Genomic DNA, 23,771 nt, shown 5'->3' on the forward strand with positions numbered 1-23,771 from the left:
AAAATCTTTCTCTGAACATTCATATGAAATGTCCAACATATCATTACGGTATTCCATTTGGCACATGAAATTAGCCTCTATGAAAATGTTAACTTCTAACCTCTCTCTCTCTCCCTTCCTTTTTCTTTCTCTCCCTCCTGCAGACCACCCATTAGAGCAGCTTATTACCATCTTCACAAGTCTTTAATCCCTCTCAGTCATTGTCTCTCCTGTCAGACGTGTTGAACACATACGCATACACGGCGCTCTACAATACACAATTTACATACGATTAGATCATACGTTTGATAGGGATTCCTATGTGTGCGATCTTCAGATAAGGGCTTCTGATAGGATTCTTTGGCTTGCCTTCATAAGGGGAACCATTTTTAGTTCTTTATGGGACTCTCCATGGGGTGGGTGTGAAAAGTGTGACAGCTTGCGGATTGAACCATTTCCACTGACAAGGCACCCCTGAACCAGACAGGGTTCCTCTATGGAGGCGCAGAGGGGCCTTTTGGAACCCTTTCTTCTCAGTGCTTACACTGGCTGCTGTTAGCACGCTGTCAGGACATGCTGTAACGTTTCCAGTTTCAGAAACGATTCTGAAATATCGCAGTACTTCCACGTATCATGGTATAGTATTAAGTATACTCTGTAAAGAGGCATATGAGTCCCATTGATATTAAAATCGGTTTTGCAAGGGATCCCTTGCTAAGAGGTGGTGGTGTATTGCATTAATAGTGTACTATATTCTTATGAATGTATTTACGGCACTATTTGTACCAATTAAAAGGAAACTCAATTAAAATTTTATTTTTCATTATTTTATTAATTTCATTATTCACCTGCATTGTTCCCAGAGTGTATGTGTAAATGCACATGTCTGTGTACAACAAGTGACTGTACATAAGTGTGAAATGTGCATGCATGTTCGTGTGCCTGGTGTGTGGGGGTCTTCATCTGAACCCTGCTAACCTGCACTCTCCCAGGATTTGCACATTGACTAAGAGGATACTGTATGGATATAGGTATGTGTCGGGAGAATATATGTGAATATTAATAATTACCTTTAAGCACACGGCGAAAGCAAAAACATGGGGGAGGACGATACGTTGGAAGGTGAGAGAGCCAGCTATATTGTACATGTAGTTTTGCATAAATATGCAAAAAGTGAGAGATGGAGGGGAGCGGGGGCAGTAGTCAGGGTAAAAAGATGCCCCTATCTTCCTCTCTCTCAGTCTCTCTCGGGTGAGATTATTGTTCCCATGGCAACGCGGCAGATTGCTTGGAAATCGCCGTGGTTGTGGGCGCCATGGCAACACATTACATATGCTGGTGAGTCTCCCTCAGTACTCAGCCTCAGTTGGAGTGTATATTTATCCATATACATATAATATATAACATTGTACGAAGAAACAGAACAAATAATATGCCATTAAACCCTTTTTGTGGACAGTGATGTGGAGTGTGTTAACAAGGCATTACATGCAGCATATAAATTGCGTGTGCTTAGTCATATACATGTTAACAGCATGCATGGTCCATTTCAGAATTTTACAGCTTAGCTTTAAAATTCTGTGCAATTAGGAGCGGGACACATAGCATACATGTAAATACGTAACCATAGAAACACATGCAATCATGTGACCAAGTGTACGTGTATGAGCATGTGGGGGTTATGCTTTTGAGGACACTATTCAATTTAGGGAGTAGAAATGTGTGTATAAATGTTACACTGCTGAACACGTTCATGGTCAGGTTCGTTTGTTCAGACCTGTTATTTATTTCTTGTATTCATGTTTGTGAGGCAGAGTGTTGTCATGGAAATGCCAACCCACAGAGAGAGAGCGATAGAGAGAGAGAGAGAGAGAGAGAGTGAGCGAGAGAGAGAGAGAGAGCCAGAATGGAGAAGAGATGATCTGACTTTATCTGACAGTTACACGCACATGCTGGCATGCACACACACACACACACACACACACACACCTGGTAACTGAGAAACACACCCGTACATAACATGCATGATACGCTTGCTGCTGCGTTCAGTGACGCTGTGCTAATACCAACGTGCTGAAAACTGGAATCCTGCTGTCACGCGGCTGCCGGTTTCAGAACACCATGTTTTATTTCACAAGAATGAGAAAAGGAATTGTTCCTTTGCGTTATGTATATTTTACGTTCACAATGCATTTTGAAGTTTGTCAAGTGCCTTTTTTTCACCCAATTTTTCAATGAAAGGGCCAAGCTGAAAGTGCTGTAAGGGAATGCTGGTTTTTCTAAGGAAAGTGCTACAATTAATTTTACAAAACTGAATGAAAATAATTACCCATATGTTAGTGGGGAAGAAAAAAAAGCTGGGAAAAAGTTTGTCCTTCAATCCCTCAATGTAACTGCTGATACATTTAACGGAATATCTGCCTTGTGTGTGTGCATGCGCGACCGCGCATGTGTGTGTGCGCGTGCGCTTGTGCGTGCACGTGTGTGTGCGTGCGCATGTGCCTGTGCTTTTGCGAGCGTGTGCACGCATGTGTGCGTGTGTGTGTGTGTGTGTGTGTGCGTGTGCTTGTGAGAGCGTGTGCGTGTGCGTGTGTGTGCGCACGTGTGTGTGCGTGTATGTGGTTTTGATAGCCTAAGAGTTAAGCACACCTGAAAGGAAACCTAAAGCCTACACGGACTGTACCAAAAAACGATAGCACTGTCACTGGCCGTCACCTACCGGCTGTGACAGGAGCCACTGGCCACAGGTTCCCGGGCAGAACTGGTAGCCTTCGCGGCTCAGCGGCGGAGCAGCCCTGAGCAGATCAGGTGCGAAGTAGGTGCAGAAGTGGGTGTGGGATCTCGGTGGCATCGGGCAGTGGGGGGGGGACTCGTGGAAGAGGAGCGATGCTGCGGGCGCTACGGGTGGCATTGTGGCCGGGGGGGGGGCGCGATCGGTCGGTGATGTCATACTCCGGGTCGCACCGCGGTGGCACGGTGGCACGGTGGCACGGTGGCGCTTCACTGGCACACAAAGCGCTGGGGCAGCGGAGCCATGGAGCTGCAAAGGAAGTGCCAGCTTCCTGGATGAGCAGGGGACCTTAACTAAAAAAAAAAATGAATGGTGCACCAGGTGGATTGTTAAAAATTGGTTATTTATTTTAGTCTTGCTAGTGTCTCGAGTCCAGTCAAAAGGGGCAGTGTGTGAGTGAATGCTGGTTTTCATTCCGAGACTGTCTGTGTGTACAGGTATCTCATGAATGTGACCTTTGAGGGACGTAACCTGTCGTTCAGTGAGGACGGCTATCAGATGCACCCTAAACTGGTCATCATCCTGCTGGACAAGGAAAGGCAGTGGGACAGGGTAGGTCCCTCTCTCTGCTCTCCTCGTTTCTTACTAAATACAGATAAATTACCGCTCTTCCTTTTATTTATTTCTATCTGTCTCTATAAGTCTCTCTTTTCATCTGTCTGTTTCCTGTCCACTGATACGATTGCAAGATGAGTCGTAAGGGCTTTATTATGTTGAGTCAAATCTGAGTGAGTATGTGTGTGTGTGTGTGTGTGTGTCATGTTTACACATATGAATGAGTGTGTGCAAATGCCTGTGTTCATGTTTACACAGTATCGTATTGGCTCTGTTATTTTAGTGGTAATTTACTCTGATGCCCTCTATGTTTTACAGTGCATGTGCTAATAAATGTATGATTTTGAATCCCAGCATTGCATGCTGGCCGCTCGCTCACTCACACGCTCTCCGTCCGTACCTGTCTCAGGTGGGGAAGTGGGAGAACGGCTCTCTCTCGATGAAGTACCACGTGTGGCCTCGCTTCGAGCTCTACTCGGACACGGAGAACCGCGAGGACGACCACCTGTCCATCGTCACGCTGGAGGAGGCCCCCTTCGTCATCGTGGAGGACGTGGACCCGCTGAGCGGCACCTGCATGAGGAACACGGTGCCCTGCCGGAAGCAACTGAAGAACCTGTGAGAATATGAGCCCCGCATTACTGGCCACTACTCTTTACTACTGACCACTGCTCTGTACTACAGACCACAGCTTTATATCCCCAACAATAGCCCCGAATCACTGACTGTATCTCCACATTACTGACCACTGCTCTGTACTACTGACCACTGCTTCATATCCCGAACAATAGCCCTGAATCACTGACTGTATCTCCACATTACTGACCACTGCTCTGTACTATTGACCACAGCTTTATATCCCCAACAATAGCCCTGAATCACTGATTGTATCCCCACATTACTGACCACTGCTCTGTACTACAGACCACAGCTTTATATCCCCAACAATAGCCCAGAATCACTGACTGTATCCCCACATTACTGACCACTGCTCTGTACTACAGACCACAGATTTATATCCCCAACAATAGCCCTGAATCACTGACTGTATCCCCACATTACTGACCACTGCTCTGTACTATTGACCACAGCTTTATATCCCCAACAATAGCCCAGAATCACTGACGGTATCCCTACATTAGTGACCACTGCTTTATATCACCAAAAAAGCCCTGAATCACTGACAATATCTCTACATTACTGAGCACAACTCTGTATTACTGACCATAGTTTTTATCACGAACAATGCTACTGCATCACTGAGTATGCCTCCACATTACTGACCATAGCCCTATTGCCAACAGTAGTTTTAAATTAACAACCATAACTCCACATTGTAGACCAGTGTTGTATTACTTGCAATAGTCCCACATCACTGCCTAGAGCCTCGTGTGACTGTGTTGACAGATCCATACCATTATCAGTCAACACTGTTCTTATTACTTTAGAAAGCCTCAGATTGTCCCTTTAACCTTGCCTCCCTAAACTGAACCCCACTCAAGCAGTGGTGTATAACCTTGAATCACGGACTGTGCTGTGTGTGAATTCACCTGCTCATTACTGTCGGCAGTGCCGTATTACTGCGTGCAACCCATCTCTTACTCTCCGCAGCCCTTTCCTGTCAGCTGAAAACCACACATTACTTTCTACAGTCCCACATTTCACTGTCTGCAACCTGATCTTACTGTCTAAGCCCCCTAATATTCAGTACAACCGTCTCTATTTTCCTGCAACTCTACCTTGCTGCTAGCATTTTCACTTCTCTGCACTCCCACTGTTGCACTCTGTTGTTCTGCATTTGCTCCACCGACGTTCAGAGATTGTTTTGTGTAGCGCGTGTTTATTGAGCTTTTATTGGTTTGAATTTGCTGCTGTGTTTGAAACCCGTGCATGTGGAGTTCCTTTATCGGTGTAGCAGCTATTGTCTTTTTGATGCCCAATGCAGAAATATTTCTGTGGAATTTCTGCTTTTATGTAATTTAGCCCAGTAATGTAGCAATGCCACACCTGGTTAGCGAGAATTCTGGTGCCTTGGGATTTAAAACAAGAGTTGAGACTTCCTCGTATCTAAGTAACGTCTTGTGAAGCCGGCAAATTTCTATCTGACAATAAAATGTCAGTCGATTTGTTGTAGGCGTATGGTTATTTCAGCGTGTGGGATTGAGTTAAGTGTTTTAAACGTTTTTTTTGTACATCTGCTGTCTGTTAACTGTTGCTGTCTAAAACATTACTTGTATGCCCTGTTTCTCTCTTTCCATTTCAATCCTCCTGTTCTGCCTCTTGGTCTCACTCACTCCAACTGTGCTCACGTCTTCACCCTCACCCACCTCTTTTTGCATGCTTTCCTCCTGAATTTTCGGCTCTGCTATCACATGTATGTGTTATTCGGTTACTGTCCCCCCCTCAATACCCCCCCCCCCACGTCTACCCTGCCTGTCTCTCCTGCAATCGTTTATATTTGTATGGCTCTCCACAACTGGCTTTTCATCTTTTCTTCTCATCTCTTTTACTCATCTGTCCATCTTCCCATATCTCTCTCTCACTGTTCATTCTGTCACTTCCTGCCTGTTCATTTCATACCTCACGCTTTCATTCCTCACTGTTCTTTAATCTCCTGTTCCTATTTCCCTTACGCTCACTCTTCCCTCTTCTTCTTTTTTGCGATCCCCTCTCGGTTTTCCAATGTGCCCCCTCTTCCATTTTCCATCTCTTTCTGGCTTCCCTTCCTTTCATCCGTTTATTTTCCCAAAATTCTGTGACCCTAACCTTCAATTCCTCTCCCACCTGCTCTCTCCTCCCTCCTTCCCTCTCTCCCTCCCTCCCTCAGCAATCAGACGGGAGATGGTGGCATCTACATCAAGCGCTGCTGCAAGGGCTTCTGCATCGACATCCTGAAGAAGATCGCCAAGTCCGTCAAGTTCACCTACGACCTCTACCTGGTCACCAACGGCAAACACGGCAAGAAGATTAATGGGACCTGGAATGGCATGGTGGGAGAGGTGTGGAACTCGCCACGTTTTTCACCCTGTGATGCAGCAGTTCTGTGTATGTGGAAGGAAGAAGGTGACCAGGGGAAAAACCTCAGGAAGTAAAATCGGAGCAAAAAAGCTGTTGAGACCCTTAGACTATTTTGCTCAGTTATTCAGGTATTCAGGGGGACAACCATGCAGTTGTTGAATTAGTGTACGAAAAGTGATGGTTAGGAACAAACAAAGGGTTGATACAGCATGTAACTAAAACTTGGGGACAACTGGTAAAACATTTAAGAGAGAAGGAGTTAAACAGCAGAGACTGGAGCACAGCTGCTCACTGGCACGTACAAAATCAGGCACTCACAAACAGTGTACATGCCATGCACATGCAGCCCAAAGACATTGGCACACATATACCTACGCACAAACAAACACTCGCTGATGTACACATGCACAAAGACAGTGTATCAAAACCTCCATACACACAGACGCACACACACGCACACACACAAACACTGTGAGGTCTGTCCCATTTTTGGAGCAGTGCTGTAGGGCTCAGGTATTTGTGGCTAAATATACCTGTAGAGATGCAGAGGCTGGGAGGGGAAGGAGAGTGAGTGTTGGGGGAGGGATGGCTATTTCCAGCTGCCATGGCCCACTGAAATAACCCACTTTTTTCCCTCACTCCCCCCCAGGTCAGCCCGTTTTGATCCCTGCTCACAAAATGTAGTGACCTCCCACTGACCTCCCTCTCCGTTTCTCAGGTGGTGCTGAAGAATGCCCACATGGCGGTGGGCTCCCTCACGATCAACGAGGAGAGGTCGGAGGTCATCGACTTTTCCGTGCCCTTCATCGAGACGGGCATCAGCGTCATGGTCTCCCGTAGCAACGGCACCGTCTCTCCCTCTGCCTTTCTGGGTGAGAGTCCCCTGGCATGCACCTGAGCACACGTGCGCACACACACTCTCTCTTTATCTCTCTCACACACACACACACACACACACACGCTGTCTCACACACCACCGTGTCTCGCGCAGGCATACACACACGACCACACCTCGTTCGGCTTCCTATTCACCGTTTCTGCCCGAACGCTCGACATTGATATTCTGCAATGTTCAGTCGTGTGCTCGTGAACTCGCTGTATTAACACTGCCCCCCCCCCCCTCCCTCCCCCTCCCCCCCCCCCCCCCCCCCCCTGATCTCCCTCAGAGCCGTTCAGCGCGGACGTGTGGGTGATGATGTTCGTGATGCTGCTGATAGTGTCGGCGGTGGCCGTCTTCGTGTTCGAGTACTTCAGCCCGGTCGGGTACAATCGATGTCTGGCGGACGGGCGAGGTGAGAAAACGGCGGGAAGACGCGACGTGTCCGGGGACGCGTTTCTTGGCAACAATTTGCGCCGCGCTAGCACGCGCCCGCTCAATGCTGCGCCTGTCCGACTCGGGCAAGAGGTCTGGGCTGATGTGTCAAACAGCAACCTGTCCATAAGGGCTGCCTTCTGCTGTCTGGCAACGGCGGGAGTGTTTCTCTCCCCAAAAAAACCCTCTACATACACGTTTCCTCTGCCATGATGATGATAATGATGATGAGTATTTGATTATTGTAGCAAGAGCAATGAAAATATTATTGTTGAAGTTGTTATTATTGTTATTATTATTATTATTATTATTATTATTATTATGTTATTATTATTATGTTATTGTTATTATGTTATTATTATTATTATTATTGTTATTATTATTATTTATGCTATTTATTAGACACCAGTAGAGTGCCCGTAATTCATAAATTAATTTATACAAATGTAGCCGAACATCAGTATACAAAAACATCAATACAGAGACTAATGGTGAAACAATTTGCGTGCAATTATCCAAATTGCAACCAATAAACAAAAGACAAGACGTAGAATTGGATTCCACACTGATGAACTCCCACAGGAAGACTCCGAAGATCTTTTGTCTGTGTGAATGCGGGGCTTCTGCTGGTTATGAAGATAAACCATTCTATTAATTTAGCGATTTTTACTAACATACGCAATTCAGCTAAGTCCCTGAACAAAATTAAAATGTGACTGGGTAATTTTTATGTTGTTCCCTGTTCCCTGCCGTAACCCGCTCAAATATAGTCTCCATTCCCCTGAATTTTAGACAGTGTGTACTGTATGTGCATTTGTATGCACTGTTCCTTCCCCGGTGCTGTTGTACTGCACTGTTTTTACGTCACTGCTAAACTGCAGCAGCATAATTACAGAGCACTGTGCCAATCGACTCCCACTCGTCCTTTTTTTTTCAAAGAATCAGATGCAAGACTTTCCAAATCACAGCTACTGGACTAAACAACTCTTAACGCCCCCGTCCCCCCCCCTGCTCCTCTCCCTCAGAGCCCGGCGGTCCCTCCTTCACCATCGGAAAGGCCATCTGGCTGCTCTGGGGCCTGGTCTTCAACAACTCCGTCCCCGTCCAGAACCCCAAAGGCACCACCAGCAAGATCATGGTGTCCGTCTGGGCCTTCTTCGCCGTCATCTTCCTGGCCAGCTACACTGCCAACCTGGCCGCCTTCATGATCCAGGAGGAGTACGTGGACCAGGTGTCTGGGCTGAGCGACAAAAAGGTAGGCTGCGCCTGGCGGGTCTGCAGCTTGACCTGCGTGTGTGTGTGTTCGTGAGCGTGTTCCTCATGCGATGGCCCTTGCAAGACCGAGAATGAGCCTGCTCTGAAAACGTGTACATGTACACACGTCATTGGCTTCTTCTTCTTTTGCCATCTCTTCTTATCTGCTGGAACTCGAACCTCTCGTTTCTTGTCGTCTGTTGCACCTCTCAGTTCCAGAGGCCGAATGACTTCTCCCCGCCATTCCGATTTGGGACGGTGCCCAACGGCAGCACGGAGAGGAACATCCGGAACAACTATAAGGAGATGCACAGCTACATGGTGAAGTTCCACCAGAAGAATGTCAACGAAGCGCTGCAAAGTCTGAAGACTGGGTGAGTGTGTGGGGAACGGTGGGCGGGAGGGCTTGTTAGGCTTGTGTATTAGTTTGCTTGTGTTTCTGATTGTAACGCTGCCCCCTATGGCATGTAAGAGTATGAATATATATATATGAATATATGAATATGAAAAATTAAAAATTGATGGTTACTTTGGAATAGTGTGGGATCAGTGGCTAGGTCTCCTTACCCAGTGATTGTTGGTGATCTGACTGCACATGGTTACTCCAACAGCAAAACGAAACCATTTTTACTGGGCTTTCACGAGAAAATCACTACCGCCTTGAACACAAACACTTCTCTGGACAAATAAGGTGGATTGCCAGTGTGACAATGCATCCATGAACCAGACCTTCACGTACTTCTGTAGTGAACACTGGCCCTTCTGCCCATCCCCTCTCATTTAAAAATTTTTTTTTTTTACCCCAATCTGCCCAGTAAACTGGACGCCTTCATCTACGACGCGGCCGTGCTGAACTACATGGCCGGGAGGGACGAGGGCTGCAAGCTGGTGACCATCGGCAGCGGGAAGGTCTTCGCCTCCACGGGCTACGGCATCGCCATCCAGAAGGACTCCGGCTGGAAGAGGCAGGTCGACCTGGCCATCCTCCAGCTCTTCGGCGACGGTAAAGCTCCAACCGCCCGCCCCTCGCCGGGGCTTTTTTTTTGCGCTGTCGGCGCGGTTCTTTACGGTCTGCCTCGCTGGCGTTATTCTTTAAAAAAAAAAAAAATGAAAAAAAAAAAAAGACCGTGATTGGAGGAGGCAAGGTGACCCGTGCTGGCAGGTGGGCTACAGCATTCCTCCATGCTTGTACAGGTTCAGACAGCCGGGGAATATTTATTTCTCGGCCCTTGGGCTGACTACGAAAAGCGGGGGAATCCGTGCGGAGGAGGGGACTGTCGGTTACACACCTGGCGCTTACGCGCGCACGCAGATGTCCAGCCCTGCTCGCTCGCTCGTAGTCAGGTGACAGCCTGTGCCATTCTCGTTCCGGGTTGTAAATGCGCTTTAAAGCACGCGAAACGTCTAACCAGACCTGGCGTTTGTGTTTGCGATGGGCGCCCCAGGGGTATGTGCCTGTGTCTAGACTTACAGGATAGCCTCTGTTTTTTCAAATGGCGAGCCTAGACGGGCTGAGTGTTCTTATGTTGTTACGTTCTGTGCTGCCTGGTCCGTTGCTATGATCCTTGACAGGGAGACCAACCGATTGAGGGTAATTTAGAAATTTTCTGTTCTGCGGCTTTGGCTATCACTGCTTGAAGGAATGTAACGTGTGTAATCTTGAAATCTTGGCTTTTTACCTGAAGCATAATCATAGATGGCCAGATCTGAATATTTCAGTCAGTATTCACCAATCACTCTAACTAAAATGAAAGATTTAAATTAATTGCATATGTATTCTCTTCATTGGTTTGTCTGACTGCCCTTTTCAGTGTTTTGGAATGTGGGAATATTTATTAATAAGAATACAATTTACAGTATGTAACTAAGCAAATTGTTACATACAATATTTGTGAGAGACAAAAACCATTTTAACAAATGTATTCTGCTGCTAATGACTAATTGAAGCCAATCAGTTGCCAAATTACAGTGTGTAGAGGGATGTAGGTTTTGGAAGTCTGTTGGAGCAGTACTGTTGGTGCTTGCAGTGTGCTACACCGCCACCAAACTTTGGAAGCAGATGCTTGAAACGGATTCAGCTGGAGACGGTGGGGAGGGGGAGGGCATGGAAGTACAGTAGGTGGAGAGGGAGAGATGGCCAGTCAGGCAGCAGACTCAGAGTGTGTGGGAGGGCTGGATGGTTCTGGCAAGGAAGGCCTGGGAGGATGGAGCAGTGGTTCTGTAAAATGGGTGGAGGCTGCTACACCCTGTCTTTAGTCACTAGACAAGAACGATTATGAAGCCCAGGTCTACAATGCAATGCTATGGAAGGAGTCAGTGTTGAGTTAAATTGGGTTGTGAATTAGGGTGTCTCATATGAGAAGCAATGTCTTCCACTGTATCAGAAATAGTAAACTCTGGTGAAATTTAACTGCGCTTGTTTCATTTTTTTTAAATAAACTTTGTGTTTCTTGGCATCTGTGGTTTGGCTGTATTGTGTTATTTAGATAAATATAGCTTAGATTAATACTCATTTCTGATTGGTTGACAGCTGTGTATTTTATTTGCGTATAGGCACGGAAATCCAAGTACTTTGCCTCATTAGTGTTCTAAATCACAATGCGAAACCTTTCAAATTGTTGGCTTAGAAATCCTGAAATAAAAGGAAACGTAACCATAGCAACAGGTTATAACGATTGATTCATAAAACCATAGCTAAGGTTAAATATGTGGGAAAAAAGTGTTTTTATCGAGAGAATGTCTTGCAACACATTACATCTAGCAAAAAGAAATTGTGGTTAGGTGTGCAGTATTTATTAACTCTGGAAGTATTAACATAGAGTAGTTATGTGGATTAGAGTAAATGACACCGCTGACTATCTACTCACGATACTGGTAGCTAACTGCATCATAGCCATAATTAATGTCTACTTAATTTTTCATTGATAAATGTCTTTTCCGTTTTCTTATGTTTCTCATAGCTGAAAGTGATAGACAATTCTGTAGAATCCAAACTCCACAGTTCTCTACAAATCTACCATTACCAGCGGAACTACTGTTCATTTAGCCTAGTGGCGGATGTGCACATAAGGGTTTTAGATGTGTAATTAATTAGAAGTTTTTAAAATACCGTTTTATTTGAATAATTCATTTTAGTTGCAGCCATGGTATAAGAGATATGAACCACTCCATGCCAGTGCATATGCAAGAATATTTGGTACTTCAGTGGTGCATAATAGCCCTTGGCTTTCAGCCTCAGGCTGATCACCACCCTGTTGTGCTATATGCACGGTATGTCATGGCTTATGTCTTACATAGGACATAATATAAAGCAAGTATAGATGGTTGATGGTGCACGACGGTGCAACTCCCATCTTCTGCCCGAAATAGTGGCCTAGTTACAAGTGGCGGCACATCTTCTAGAACGTCTCGAGACGTTCGGACGCATGCGTCTATGTGGGTCAGCGTGGAGTGTCAGCCCCGCATCGCGTGGACTCCCCTCGAAGACCTCAAAGTCATCTTGTCACATGCTGATCTGGACGTTCTTGGTGTGGCCTAGTTCCTGAAAGCCGTCCACAAGTTGGAGAGCCGCGCGAGACACTGACACAATTGCACTGGGAGTTTAAGAACGGGGCTACGGGCAGGCAGCAGTCCCACAGACCTCTCATGCAAATGTATCACTCTCTCCCCTTCGCCAGTGCTGGTTATTTTGAGGACCTTTGACTGTGAGAAATACAAGTGGCGGCTTTGATAATTTCATACCTTAGGAGTGGTCCTCAATGGCTACCTACAGTATAGTGCCACAAAAGCCATTCTACATAAAATATTAATGCATGCATGTGTGTTTGTTTGTAATGGATTGCACATATGTAGTGTTTTTTATGATTTAAAAGTGCTTCACAGTGAAGTGAATGAAGGGGGGAAACTCCCCTTGTCCACCAGCACCAATGACAGCGAGCACACGCACATAGATACATTCATATACCTACATAGACACATGATACAGACCACTGACAGAACTGAGTACACATTTCTTTAATGCAAAAAATACTTTGCTTCTCTCTCCCATGCGTCTAACCAGTTCCCCCTCTTTTCCCCCGCTCAGGTGAGATGGAGGAGCTGGAGGCCCTGTGGCTGACAGGTATCTGCCACAACGAGAAGAACGAGGTGATGAGCAGCCAGCTGGACGTGGACAACATGGCGGGCGTGTTCTACATGCTGGGCGCGGCCATGGCGCTCTCCCTCATCACCTTCATCTGCGAGCACCTCTTCTACTGGCAGCTGCGCTTCTGCTTCATGGGCGTGTGCTCCGGCAAGCCGGGGATGACCTACTCCATCAGCAGGGTGAGTGTGATAGGGCCTCTCAGTGTATACCTCAACACCTTTTACCTCCATCAGCAGGGTGAGTGTGATAGGACCTCTCTGTGTAAACCTCAACACCTTTTACCTGCTCCATCAGCAGTTTGAGTGTGATAGGGCCTCTCAGTGTACACCTCAACACCTTTTACCTACTTCATCAGCAGGGTGAGTGTGATAGGACTTCTCAGTGTATACCGCAACACCTTTTACCTGCTCCATCAGCAAGGTGAGTGTGATAGGGCCTCTCAGTGTACACCTCAACACCTTTTACCTGCTCCATCAGCAGGGTGAGTGTGATAGGACTTCTCAGTGTATACCTCAATACCTTTTACCTGCTCCATCAGCAGGCTGAGTGTGATAGGGCCTCTCAGTGTACACCTCAACACCTTTTACCTGCTCCATCAGCAGGGTGAGTGTGATAGGACCTCTCAGTGTACACCTCAACACCTTTTACCTCCATCAGCAGGGTGAGTGTGATAGGACCTCTCTGTGTAAACCTCAACACCTTTTACCTGCTCCATCAGCAGGGTGAGTGTGATAGGACCTCTCAGTGTACACCTCAACACCTTTTACCTGCTCCATCAGCAGGGTGAGTGTGATAGGGCCACCCAGCATTAACCCCAACACCTTTTACCTACTCCATCATCAGAGTGAGTGATGGAGCCGATTCACGCTCCGCATTCAGGGTCAGGGAGAACTCTGCTCAAAAATAAAAAAAAAAGTGACATGTTTTATGACAAGCACCAAGCACTTACACGCATGGCTGGGCATCTCGCGCCACGTCCAATCAGCCCGGGGCTAGGCTTTCGTCCTCAAAGGCAGGAGGCTGCCTCGCTGCACTCCGGCTCAAGCTTTTCAGCGACATGAAAGGAGAAATACAAAACCCTGTCGAGATCCCTCTCATTTTCTCCCCTTGTGGACGGCTCTCAGGGCATTACTAAGCAACAGAGAATTATTACGTTTACGGTGTCTTGTGTGCGTGTCAGTGTGCACGTAATGCACAGTACCAATTCCTGAATGGTGAAATTGAATGATTAAATAGTTTGTTCAGGAATTGCTATTGCTTGCATTGATGTTTGTGTGCATGTAAATTTAACATTGATAAACAAATAATGAAAATAACAATAATGAGTTTTTGCTGGTCATTTAATTGATGTTACTTGTTTCAATGAGCCATATGTATTGGTCAGCTACTTCTTTATCAAAATTATTAAAGATATTGATCAGTCAAAACCATAGGCTTAATGCATCGCTGCCATTTTTAATGCCCCCCCCCCCCCCCCCCACTCCCAGTCCTCTCTGTTATAGGACTACAATGTTCAAACCACAATGTCTGCAAAATGTGTATTACATTAATTAACTCTTTCATTGCAGGGATTCTTGTCTGATAGAGTCCCATCCAAGCACATAGTAAAATTCTGTCTTTGTCTCCTTTGAATCTCTGTCTCACTCTTTCTGTAATTTTCTCTCTGTCCCTCACTTTTTCTCTCTGTCACTTTCTCACTTTTTCTATCACTCACTCTGTCACTTTCTCTTTCACTCTCTCACTTTCTCTCTTTATCACCATCTCACTTTCTCTGTCGCTCTCTCTCTGTCTCCCCCCCCCTTTTCTCTTTACCGCACCACTCCTGTAACAGGGTATCTACAGCTGCATCCACGGGGTCCAGATCGAAGAGGCTAAATCGCCGCTCAACTCCCCCTCCGCCACCATGAACAACACCCACTCCAACATCCTGCGGCTCCTCCGCACGGCCAAGAACATGACCTCCCTCTCGGGGGTCAACGGCTCGCCGCACAGCGCCCTGGACTTCATCCACCGCGAGTCGTCCGTCTACGACATCTCGGAGCACCGCCGCAGCCTGGCCGGCCACTCGGACTGCAAGCCGCCGTACCTGCCCGAGGACAACATGTTCAGCGACTACATCAGCGAGGTGGAGAGGACTTTCGGGAATTTGCACCTGAAAGATAGCAACCTGTACCAGGACCACTACCTGCACCATCACCCGAGCTCAGGGCCCACCCTGGGTCTCAGTTTGTCCGGCCCCACAACCAACAGACCTCATAGTTTGGGGAGTGCCAGTTCCTTGGAGGGAGGAATGTATGATTGCGACAGTCTAGGAGGGGGGGTGGCCCCAATATTCACCACACAGCCCCGTGCCTCTCTGACTCACAGGAACAACAATAAATTTGACCTGATAGCGGGTCAGAGCCCAGCCCCTGGTCCAGGGTTCAAACAAGGTCTGACCGACCTGTATGGGAAGTTCTCCTTCAAAGGCGGAGCGTCCAGCTCGGGCTTCATTGGACACGACAGGTACTGCGGTGGAGTGGGAGGAGGGATAGACGATGGAAACATGTCCGACATCTCCACCCACACGGTCACCTACGGCAACCTGGAAGGGAACGCCAAAAAGCGCAAGCAGTACAGGGACAGCCTGAAAAAGAGACCCGCCTCGGCCAAGTCGCGACGCGAGCTAGACGAAATCGAGCTGGGGTATCGGAGGCGACCCCACCACTCAGCCCATCACCATTACCACGGCGCCCACTCCCGCCGCTCAACCTCTCCACCCCTCTTGCCCTTAGCTTCAGACCGGAAGCCTCAAAGGGGGGGAGGGGGTGGGGGAGGGCTGTTCCGTGACAAAGAGGGCTTGAGGGATTTCTACCTAGACCAGTTTCGCCCCAAGGAAGGCATACCCCAGTGGGAACACGTGGATTTAACAGACGGACCTGTTGGCGGAGTGGGAGGAGTCACTGGTGGGGGCGGGGCTAACAGCAGTGGAGTTGGTGGAGGTGGAGGCAATTGCACTAGTTTGGTCGCAGTGGAGGATTTCTTGAAGGGTAAACCCAAGAAGAATGAGTGTAAGAGTGGAGGGGGAGGGGGAGTGGGTGTCGGACCGGCTGCATCAGGGCCTCAAACACAAACATGCTGGGAAAAGAACGTGACAGGGGTCGGGGGTGGCGGGCTGACTGGGGGTGATTGGGAATGTCGAAACTGCCGCAGTGGAGGTGCGGGTGGCAAACCGGTGTCTCTGCATGGGGGTGGTCCTGGAGGAGGAGGTGGTGGAGGGTATCCTGGAGGGGGGATAGGGGGTGGTTGCACAACTGCTGGAGGTGGAGGAGGGGGTAATAGCTCGGTTTCTGGCCGTCCAAGTTCGGCCACCTGCGTGCGTTGTGACGCGTGCAAGAAAACGGGTAACTTGTACGACATTAGTGAAGACAATAACCCTCTTCTGGATCAACTGGGGGGTAAGTATGCCCAGGAAGGGGGAAAGGGTGGGTTGATAGGGGGCATGGGAGGCGTCCAGTCGCAAACTCAAGCTCTGCGGAGGAAGCCAGGTTTGGGCGGCAAGCAATTACGACGGCAGCATTCCTACGACACGTTTGTAGACCTGCAGAAAGAGGAGGCGGGCGGGTTAGGGGGAGGAATGGGTGGATTCGGGGGTGGAGTCGGCGGAGGTGGCATGGGAGGGATGCTTCCCCCACCTAGGAGCGTGAGCCTGAAAGACAAAGACCGGTTTATGGAGGGAGTGAGCCCGTACGCCCACATATTCGAGAGGCACGCCGCGTCGGAGAGAGAGAGAGACCGAGACAGAGATCCGCTCTTTTTCGGAGGGGATCGGGGAAAGGGCGGCTCGTCTTTCGGGCTGTTCCGGGGAGGTGAAAGTGGGCTGCATCGTCGGTCGGTGGGGGAGAGAGATACGAGGGATAGAGACAGAGGGATGGCGGGGGGCGGAGGAGGAGGAACATATTCCCTGTCTAAATCCCTCTACCCAGATAAAGTAAACCAAAACCCCTTCATCCCAACCTTCGGTGACGACCAGTGTCTGTTGCACGGTGCCAAGTCGTACTACATCAAAAAGCAGCAGCAGCAGCAGCAGCAACAGCAACAGCAGCAGCAACAGCAGCAGCCACTCCTGAAAAACAGCCGAAGTGACTTCAGAAATTCCATGGGCGTGGCGTCTTTTCTACCGGCGTCTGCCACGGCAGGGGTGATGGCCAACATGGCCCCCAGGTTCCCCAAGGAGCTGAGCCTGGGCGGGATGGCGGGACCAATGGGGAACCATCACGGGGGCCCCAATAATAACAAGCTGCTGTCGACAAGGGACGGGTTAGGGGCCGGCCAAACGCAGAGACCATTCAACGGCTCCAGCAACGGGCACGTGTACGAGAAACTGTCGAGCATAGAGTCTGACGTGTAAGAGAGGGGACAGAGGAGACTGGGACGCAGGGACCGGAGTGAGAGGACACAGAAGGACGCTTCCTACGTTGTGGCAATTTATTTACGAGAGAGAAAAGGGGGAATGCAACTGCACATTCCAGTTTTAACAGGAAGGGCAAGGTGGGAGAGGAGGAAGAGTACGTTCCCCGACGATGGGAGAGGCTGGGTGCAGCAGCATCCGTTCTGAACGAAGAGGATGGCGGGTGTCCTGAGTGCAGGAAGGAAAACCGGCAGGAAAAAAAAAGATAAAAACTGTGGGATAGTCATAACACTAGAGAAGGTAAATGGAATGTATGCGGCGTTCAGGGGCCAAGGAAGTTAACGGAAAAAGAAAGAGGAAGCCAGGATGAGAAAGACGAGCACTAAGAAAAACGTTAAGCCTGCAGATTTGTCTGTAACTCTCTCCGTCTCTTTTCCTCTCTTCCACCGTTCCCTTACACCAAATTAAGTGCTTGTTCGATCCTGGTTTGTTATGAAAATACAATCATGAATGAAAATAAAATGCTAACTTATGTAACAGGGTAAAATAATAATAACAATAATAATGTTGTTAATAATAGTATTGATCATAATGATGTTTATGATATTTAGTTCGGTTTTGTTTTTTAAATATTTTATGCTGTTGAATATTTGTAGTTAATTATTTGTTAGCTAACTATGTAGAAGGAAGCTCATTATCTAATGAAACTTATTTGCTGGGAGAAACATAAGGTAATTTGATTTCCTGACTGTTTTTTATGATTGATTATCTGTGTGCTAACTATCCATGACCATGCATTTATTTGCTGTTTTGGAGTGTTGTAAATGGTAAAAGACATGATTTGCACAGTGCCAAACTGTACAGAAAATACAGTGTAATGTCTTATTGCATTTAAAAATCATGTACAGTATCTAAAACTGTTCTGGTTTACAGTTGTCAATAGGTAAGAAAAAGGAAAAAAAAAAAGTATAAGAGTGGGCTTGAAAATATTGTGTAGGATGTGCCTTACTGGATTCCAAAAGCTGTGTCTCACTCAGCCAGATATATCACATTGAGAGATGACACGATTCGTCATGACAGAATTTGTCTATGGCTATGTGAAAGAGACATCTCCGAATGCTGAATTTTTATTTGAGATATTTGTATGGAATACAGCATGCCTTATAGGTTGTATTTTTCAGGGAAAGGCCAGGGAGAGCTGAGCTCTGCTGTTGATAGATCGGTGGGCATTACACTTCAGTTTAAATGCTGTCAAGTACCCAGAGTGCATCTGCCTTGGGAGGTCAAAAGTCACAGGCCCAATGGGCATGGCCGGACCATTGCATAGGAGGTGTCTTACGTTTTAGGTGGTCGCAAAAATGCCTGCTGATGCTGACATGTTTAAGGGTGAGATATTGACAGTTTTTTTTTTACCTGGAGACCTCGTGATATTTTACAGGACAGGGCAAGACAAATTTTCCCCTAAAAAGAGAGAGAGAGAGAGAGGAAAGCAACACTGGATGCAGTTCTTGATTTAATACTCATTTTACATGCAGGAAGAATCACACAGGATACCTTTTAAGCCTGTGGGTGATTGAAAGTTTGTCTAAATTTGGCTTCTGATTAAATATTTTTTAAGGGAAAATGATGGAAAATGAATTCAGGCACAGAATTGAACAGCGTGGTGAGGTTGCGCAAAGCTATACAATATTTAGCTGGGCTTGTGTGAAGTGCTTATAAGTTATATGTAAATTATTGTCTGTTTAGTATTTCAAATCAGCAGAAGGCAGATATTTGGAATAATGCATAGACTAGTATTTTTCCACTGCTCCATTCCATTAAATGGAAAACCTTTGTTTGAAACTTAACTTAATATCAAGGTCATTTTATTGCTCTCTTTTTCACATTATTGTGCACAAAAGGTTTTGAAATCCAAATGGACCAAAAGAAAGACAAGTAAAAGTCTGTCTGTTGGTCAGTGTTACCATCAGTATTAATGTTTTTTTCTTGTAAATGAACACAGAATTTCTTTTCGTTTTGTACATTACACAGACAGTCAGGATGTAATTTTCAATATAGTTTTACATCAAATAAAGAACAAAAAAAAATTGAAAGAACAAAAATGAAAACAAAAATATATAGAAGACAAAAACACATTACAATGATAGTACTATGATTACTTCTGTTGGTTTTTAGTATGTTAGTTACTTCACATAGCATATTAGTAATGACGATTATGTTAAGAATGTTTTCTAAGAACAATTTTAATTCGTTTCAAGGACTGATGATAACAAATACCATAAGTGTATAGGTTTATCAGGAAATCAAAGAAGGATTAAGGGTTGATACGAATTTCCCTCATGTTAAAACTGTGCACCTTTTGACAAACTTTTGTACATACACATTCCAACACAGTCCAACAAAGCATTGCAGCCCTTTGATTTTAAGGAACACTTTCAATCAGCAAGGCATTTCTACTGTTCGCCTTATACCCTACAGTGATGTCTGGGAGCTGGTTAAGAATAACTAAGGGGCACTGCTTGCTATGTGCATGAAGGCACCACTGATCAGACCGGTGCTCACTGTTTAACATTAGAACGTACATTTGGCATTTAAAGTCCAACCCTTCTCATTTTGAAAACAATAACACTTGATTAAAGCTGACAATATCTGGCACGTGCGGTCTTAAAATGTTCTTCGGTGAGAGAAAAAATGTCTGCTTTTCCCTGGAGATGTCTCTTGAGATCCAGAAATGTTTTTATTTTTTATTTTTTTAAATCCTGTGGTGCCACTTACAGAACATATCCAGGAAGCTGTGTATTCTGTGCCATGAGGTATTTTTCTCAGCGTGTAACTATAAGTTAGTTTACAGATCACCGGGTAAAACAATTTCTACATCAATCATATTCAAGAAACATTGTAAATTATTATTTTTTATTTATATTTCTCCTCGGCATGTGTGTACTGATCTACTGACAGCTGCACAGTACTGTACACATGTATGCAGTTACTGTCTGCATATCTCTATACAGACTGGGTCTGTTTGTTTCCAGCAAACCGTGTCAGAGCCACGGGCCTTCAGACCGAAATTGTTTATAATCATAAATAATAAACTGAAATCTATAGGCTTATTACAATTTGGAAAATTAACCCCTCCACACATTCATTTTTCAACATCTATTCAGTGTATACGCGTGAATATGTGTGCTGGGGTGAATATATGCATGAACAGGCATGCATGTGGATATGTGGATATTTGACTGAGTGTGTTTGCTGTTTTAAGATGAGTCACATGGTTCATTGTTATTCTTTTGCTTTTGCTTTATTCTTTTGAATATATTTCAATATTTTAAGGGCAGGAATATGGAAAAAAAAACAGTTGAAATTGTACATTTGAACAGTTTTGGCAAAATTTCATCATGACAATACAAAGTTTTTTACAGTTAATATTAAGAAGTGTGTGTGTGTGTGTGTGTGCATCTGTGTGCTTGTGTATAGCTGTATGAGTATGAACATATTCAAATCAATTGACCTCATTTTCAGTAAATTGCATGATCAAAATATTTGTGTGCTTTCCCCTACAAAGTTTTCACTGATTTTTTTTAATCCTGTGCATTTAACTTGATCATTGTGATTGATAGTTGCTCTCAAAAGAATGCACCTTTTTGCATTCTTAGTGTCAACATCCCACTTAAATAACTAAATAGCTACAAAATGTATCTCCCTACAACAGAGTACCAATAGACACACTTGTGGATTTTACCCCTCACAATGTGTTTTCAGGCAACATATTTACTTATTTTAAAGTATTATTTTAAAGTAAATTTGATTGTAAATAATGGTTTTAAAAGTATGTATTGTGATTTGTACTTGCATCATTTGAAGCAGAAATACATGTATTATCACTGTCTCGCCTTTTTAAATGATAGCTTTGACTGTATTTTCATTGATTTTGGATATCTCAGTGGGTTTGTGGTTTGGCCATATTTCAAAAATGGCTACGACAGATCATTTTTGGTGATTAATTGCCTTTTCAGTAAGTCTCATAAAAGTGATCATACTGTCCCGAGCTGTAAGGCCCAGTGATCCAAAAGCCAGTGTTATGAGCTCTAAAATCCTAATTTATTGTTAAATGAGAAGACACAGCGAAGCTGAACACAATGTAAATGGTGTCTCTTGGAAGCAAAATTGCTTGAAGGTCATAAATATACACACTGTATTTAAAACTACTGATACAAATTAAAGCTACAAACACAATTCATGAATAGATAAATGTAGAGTCATAGACAGTACAAGGTGGTGTTTACATTATGTTTTTTAAATTTATTTTGACACTAAATTATGACACAGTTACTATAAATAACAGTAATGTTTTAGTGTTTTGTTAGTATTTGGTTTTATGAATATATTAATGGAACAAGACAATGGTATATTTGAGCAGACTTTTGAATAATAGTATAACAATCATAATAATTATGTAATGTTAACAAATTCATACTGATAGTAATTACATAGGAACAATCATCATGTTTTTTGTCCTTCTTGCCTAGTTTGAGGAACTTTCAGCTTTAAGCATATTTTCAGTGATTTTACAGTGGATGGAGAATTATGTTTTGTTATACAGTAGATTACAATTTATCTCATTTAAAAAAAAAATTGTTTTCTGCCAAGCCCTGATATTTTTTGTATTTACGAGTGGGTTTATCAACATGCTTGAGCATCTGTATGTGCGTATGTATGTAAGAGAGAAAGTACTTGGAGGGCAGATAAATGTGTATTATAACATTGTCTGAATTCTGTAAATAATTAAATCCATTTTGTTCCCTTTTAATACAAACAAATAAAAAAAATTTAAAAAACTTTAATAAAAATTTGGGTAACATTTTAGGGTTAAGGTTGTTGCAAAGAATGTTTTTAAAATTACAATGCATTATGCATATTCTGCATTTACAAATAGTAAACAGGTTGTGGTGTGAAACTGTATATACATTCCCCTTAAGTATGATCAATTAATTGCCATTTTTTGAATCTGCTCTTTGATCATACAGTACATGTTGATCATTAGTATAGGAAACAGAAACATACTTCTTTCAACTTCATGTTGTTCTTTAATTACAGGTCATTACTTTATGCTTTGGTGGTCCTTTATTTTGAAATGTTACCAGATTTCTACATCAGAAACACATAAACAAAACACCCATAAATTGTACAGATTGTGTAAATATAAATATGGAAAATATTAATTCCATGTGCTCTTTCATTTTTTATGGAAATTCAATTTCAAACCATCAAAAGAAAAATATGTCATTACAAAAATGCAAAAACATATTCACAATGGTACTTTAAATAATCATAATACTGATATGTACGAGGATAAGTGCTGAAAATATGATTCTTTTGTTTCTTTGTACAAAACCAACTGAAAAGTGTTGAGTATCAATAAAAAGTTGAGTCTCATTCAGGCTGCTTCTTCTCTTCTCTGACTTTGAGATAGTGTTTCCATGGTGACCTGCCCTTCATGGGAAAACTCTGACTTTCTTTTTTTCTTGCCTTGACATTTTCCTAGTGCTTTTTTTATTTTTATTTTTAAATTGCCCACAATTACACAATAGTACTCCGTTGTGTTCACTCTTCTGCACGTATGTGTTCCTCACTCCCTCACATTTTGCTTGGCCTCTATCCCCGATCTTTTTCTGTCTATGTTTTGTGCAGAGGGATATCATCATGTCTGCTTATGGTCGCTGCTTTCACAGGAGAAGATGCCTATGGGCATTGAAAGAGTTAGTCTCCCAGGCATGGCTTTATGGCCTTGATCAATCAACATTTATCCTTACAGTTGACTTACAGTAAAAATTCAAGTTCAAGTTGGTGACGTCTGAGGCCGCCAAATGGAAACTTGAATTTAGTTGTGAGTTAAATAGAAATGGTTATTTATTCCAGTCCCGGGTCACTTTGCTGTTAACTGTAATTAAACATCTTCTTCTTTTTCTTCTTCTATTTATAATAATAATAATAGTAATAATAATAATAATAATAATAATATTAAAACTGCAATTTGTCTGACAATGAACAATTTTTTGGTGATTAAAAATTATTGAAAAATATTTTGCAATAAGCCATATTTAAAAATCTTACCTGACACAGTAGTTCATTCGGAAGAATCAACCCACACAACTGCTTCTGCACAGTCTTTGCTGAGATGCCTGGTCCTAGTGCATGCTTTTTTATATCTGCTGTTTAGAACCCATTCCACCCATTTTCATATTAATTTCATGACCAATATGCAAATAAACTATGGTTTACCCAGAGCTGTCTGCCAGTGAGTAACCAGTGTGAATTATGCTAAATA

The 23,771-nt window shown here is 44.4% G+C and overlaps 1 protein-coding gene across 3 annotated transcripts in view; it reads left to right on the top strand.

The window, feature by feature from the left end:
* The window catches only part of grin2bb (glutamate receptor, ionotropic, N-methyl D-aspartate 2B, genome duplicate b), a 63,102-nt gene extending 40,550 nt beyond the window's left edge, over positions 1-22,552 (top strand). For 2 of the 3 annotated variants that reach the window (XM_035406355.1, XM_035406356.1), the window contains exons 7-16: positions 3,208-3,322; positions 3,735-3,943; positions 6,153-6,324; positions 7,062-7,215; positions 7,510-7,635; positions 8,681-8,910; positions 9,123-9,283; positions 9,725-9,912; positions 12,994-13,232; positions 14,885-17,443. In XM_035406355.1, the coding sequence (XP_035262246.1) occupies positions 3,208-3,322; positions 3,735-3,943; positions 6,153-6,324; positions 7,062-7,215; positions 7,510-7,635; positions 8,681-8,910; positions 9,123-9,283; positions 9,725-9,912; positions 12,994-13,232; positions 14,885-17,443 (4,153 nt within the window). Of the gene's footprint in view, positions 1-3,207; positions 3,323-3,734; positions 3,944-6,152; positions 6,325-7,061; positions 7,216-7,509; positions 7,636-8,680; positions 8,911-9,122; positions 9,284-9,724; positions 9,913-12,993; positions 13,233-14,884 lie in introns of all 3 variants that reach the window. The other variant, XM_035406358.1, reaches the window with a different exon arrangement.
* The last annotated feature ends 1,219 nt before the right edge of the window (positions 22,553-23,771 follow it).

Source organism: Anguilla anguilla, chromosome 2 (genome assembly GCF_013347855.1).
Source record: "Anguilla anguilla isolate fAngAng1 chromosome 2, fAngAng1.pri, whole genome shotgun sequence".
Lineage (NCBI taxonomy): Eukaryota > Metazoa > Chordata > Actinopteri > Anguilliformes > Anguillidae > Anguilla > Anguilla anguilla.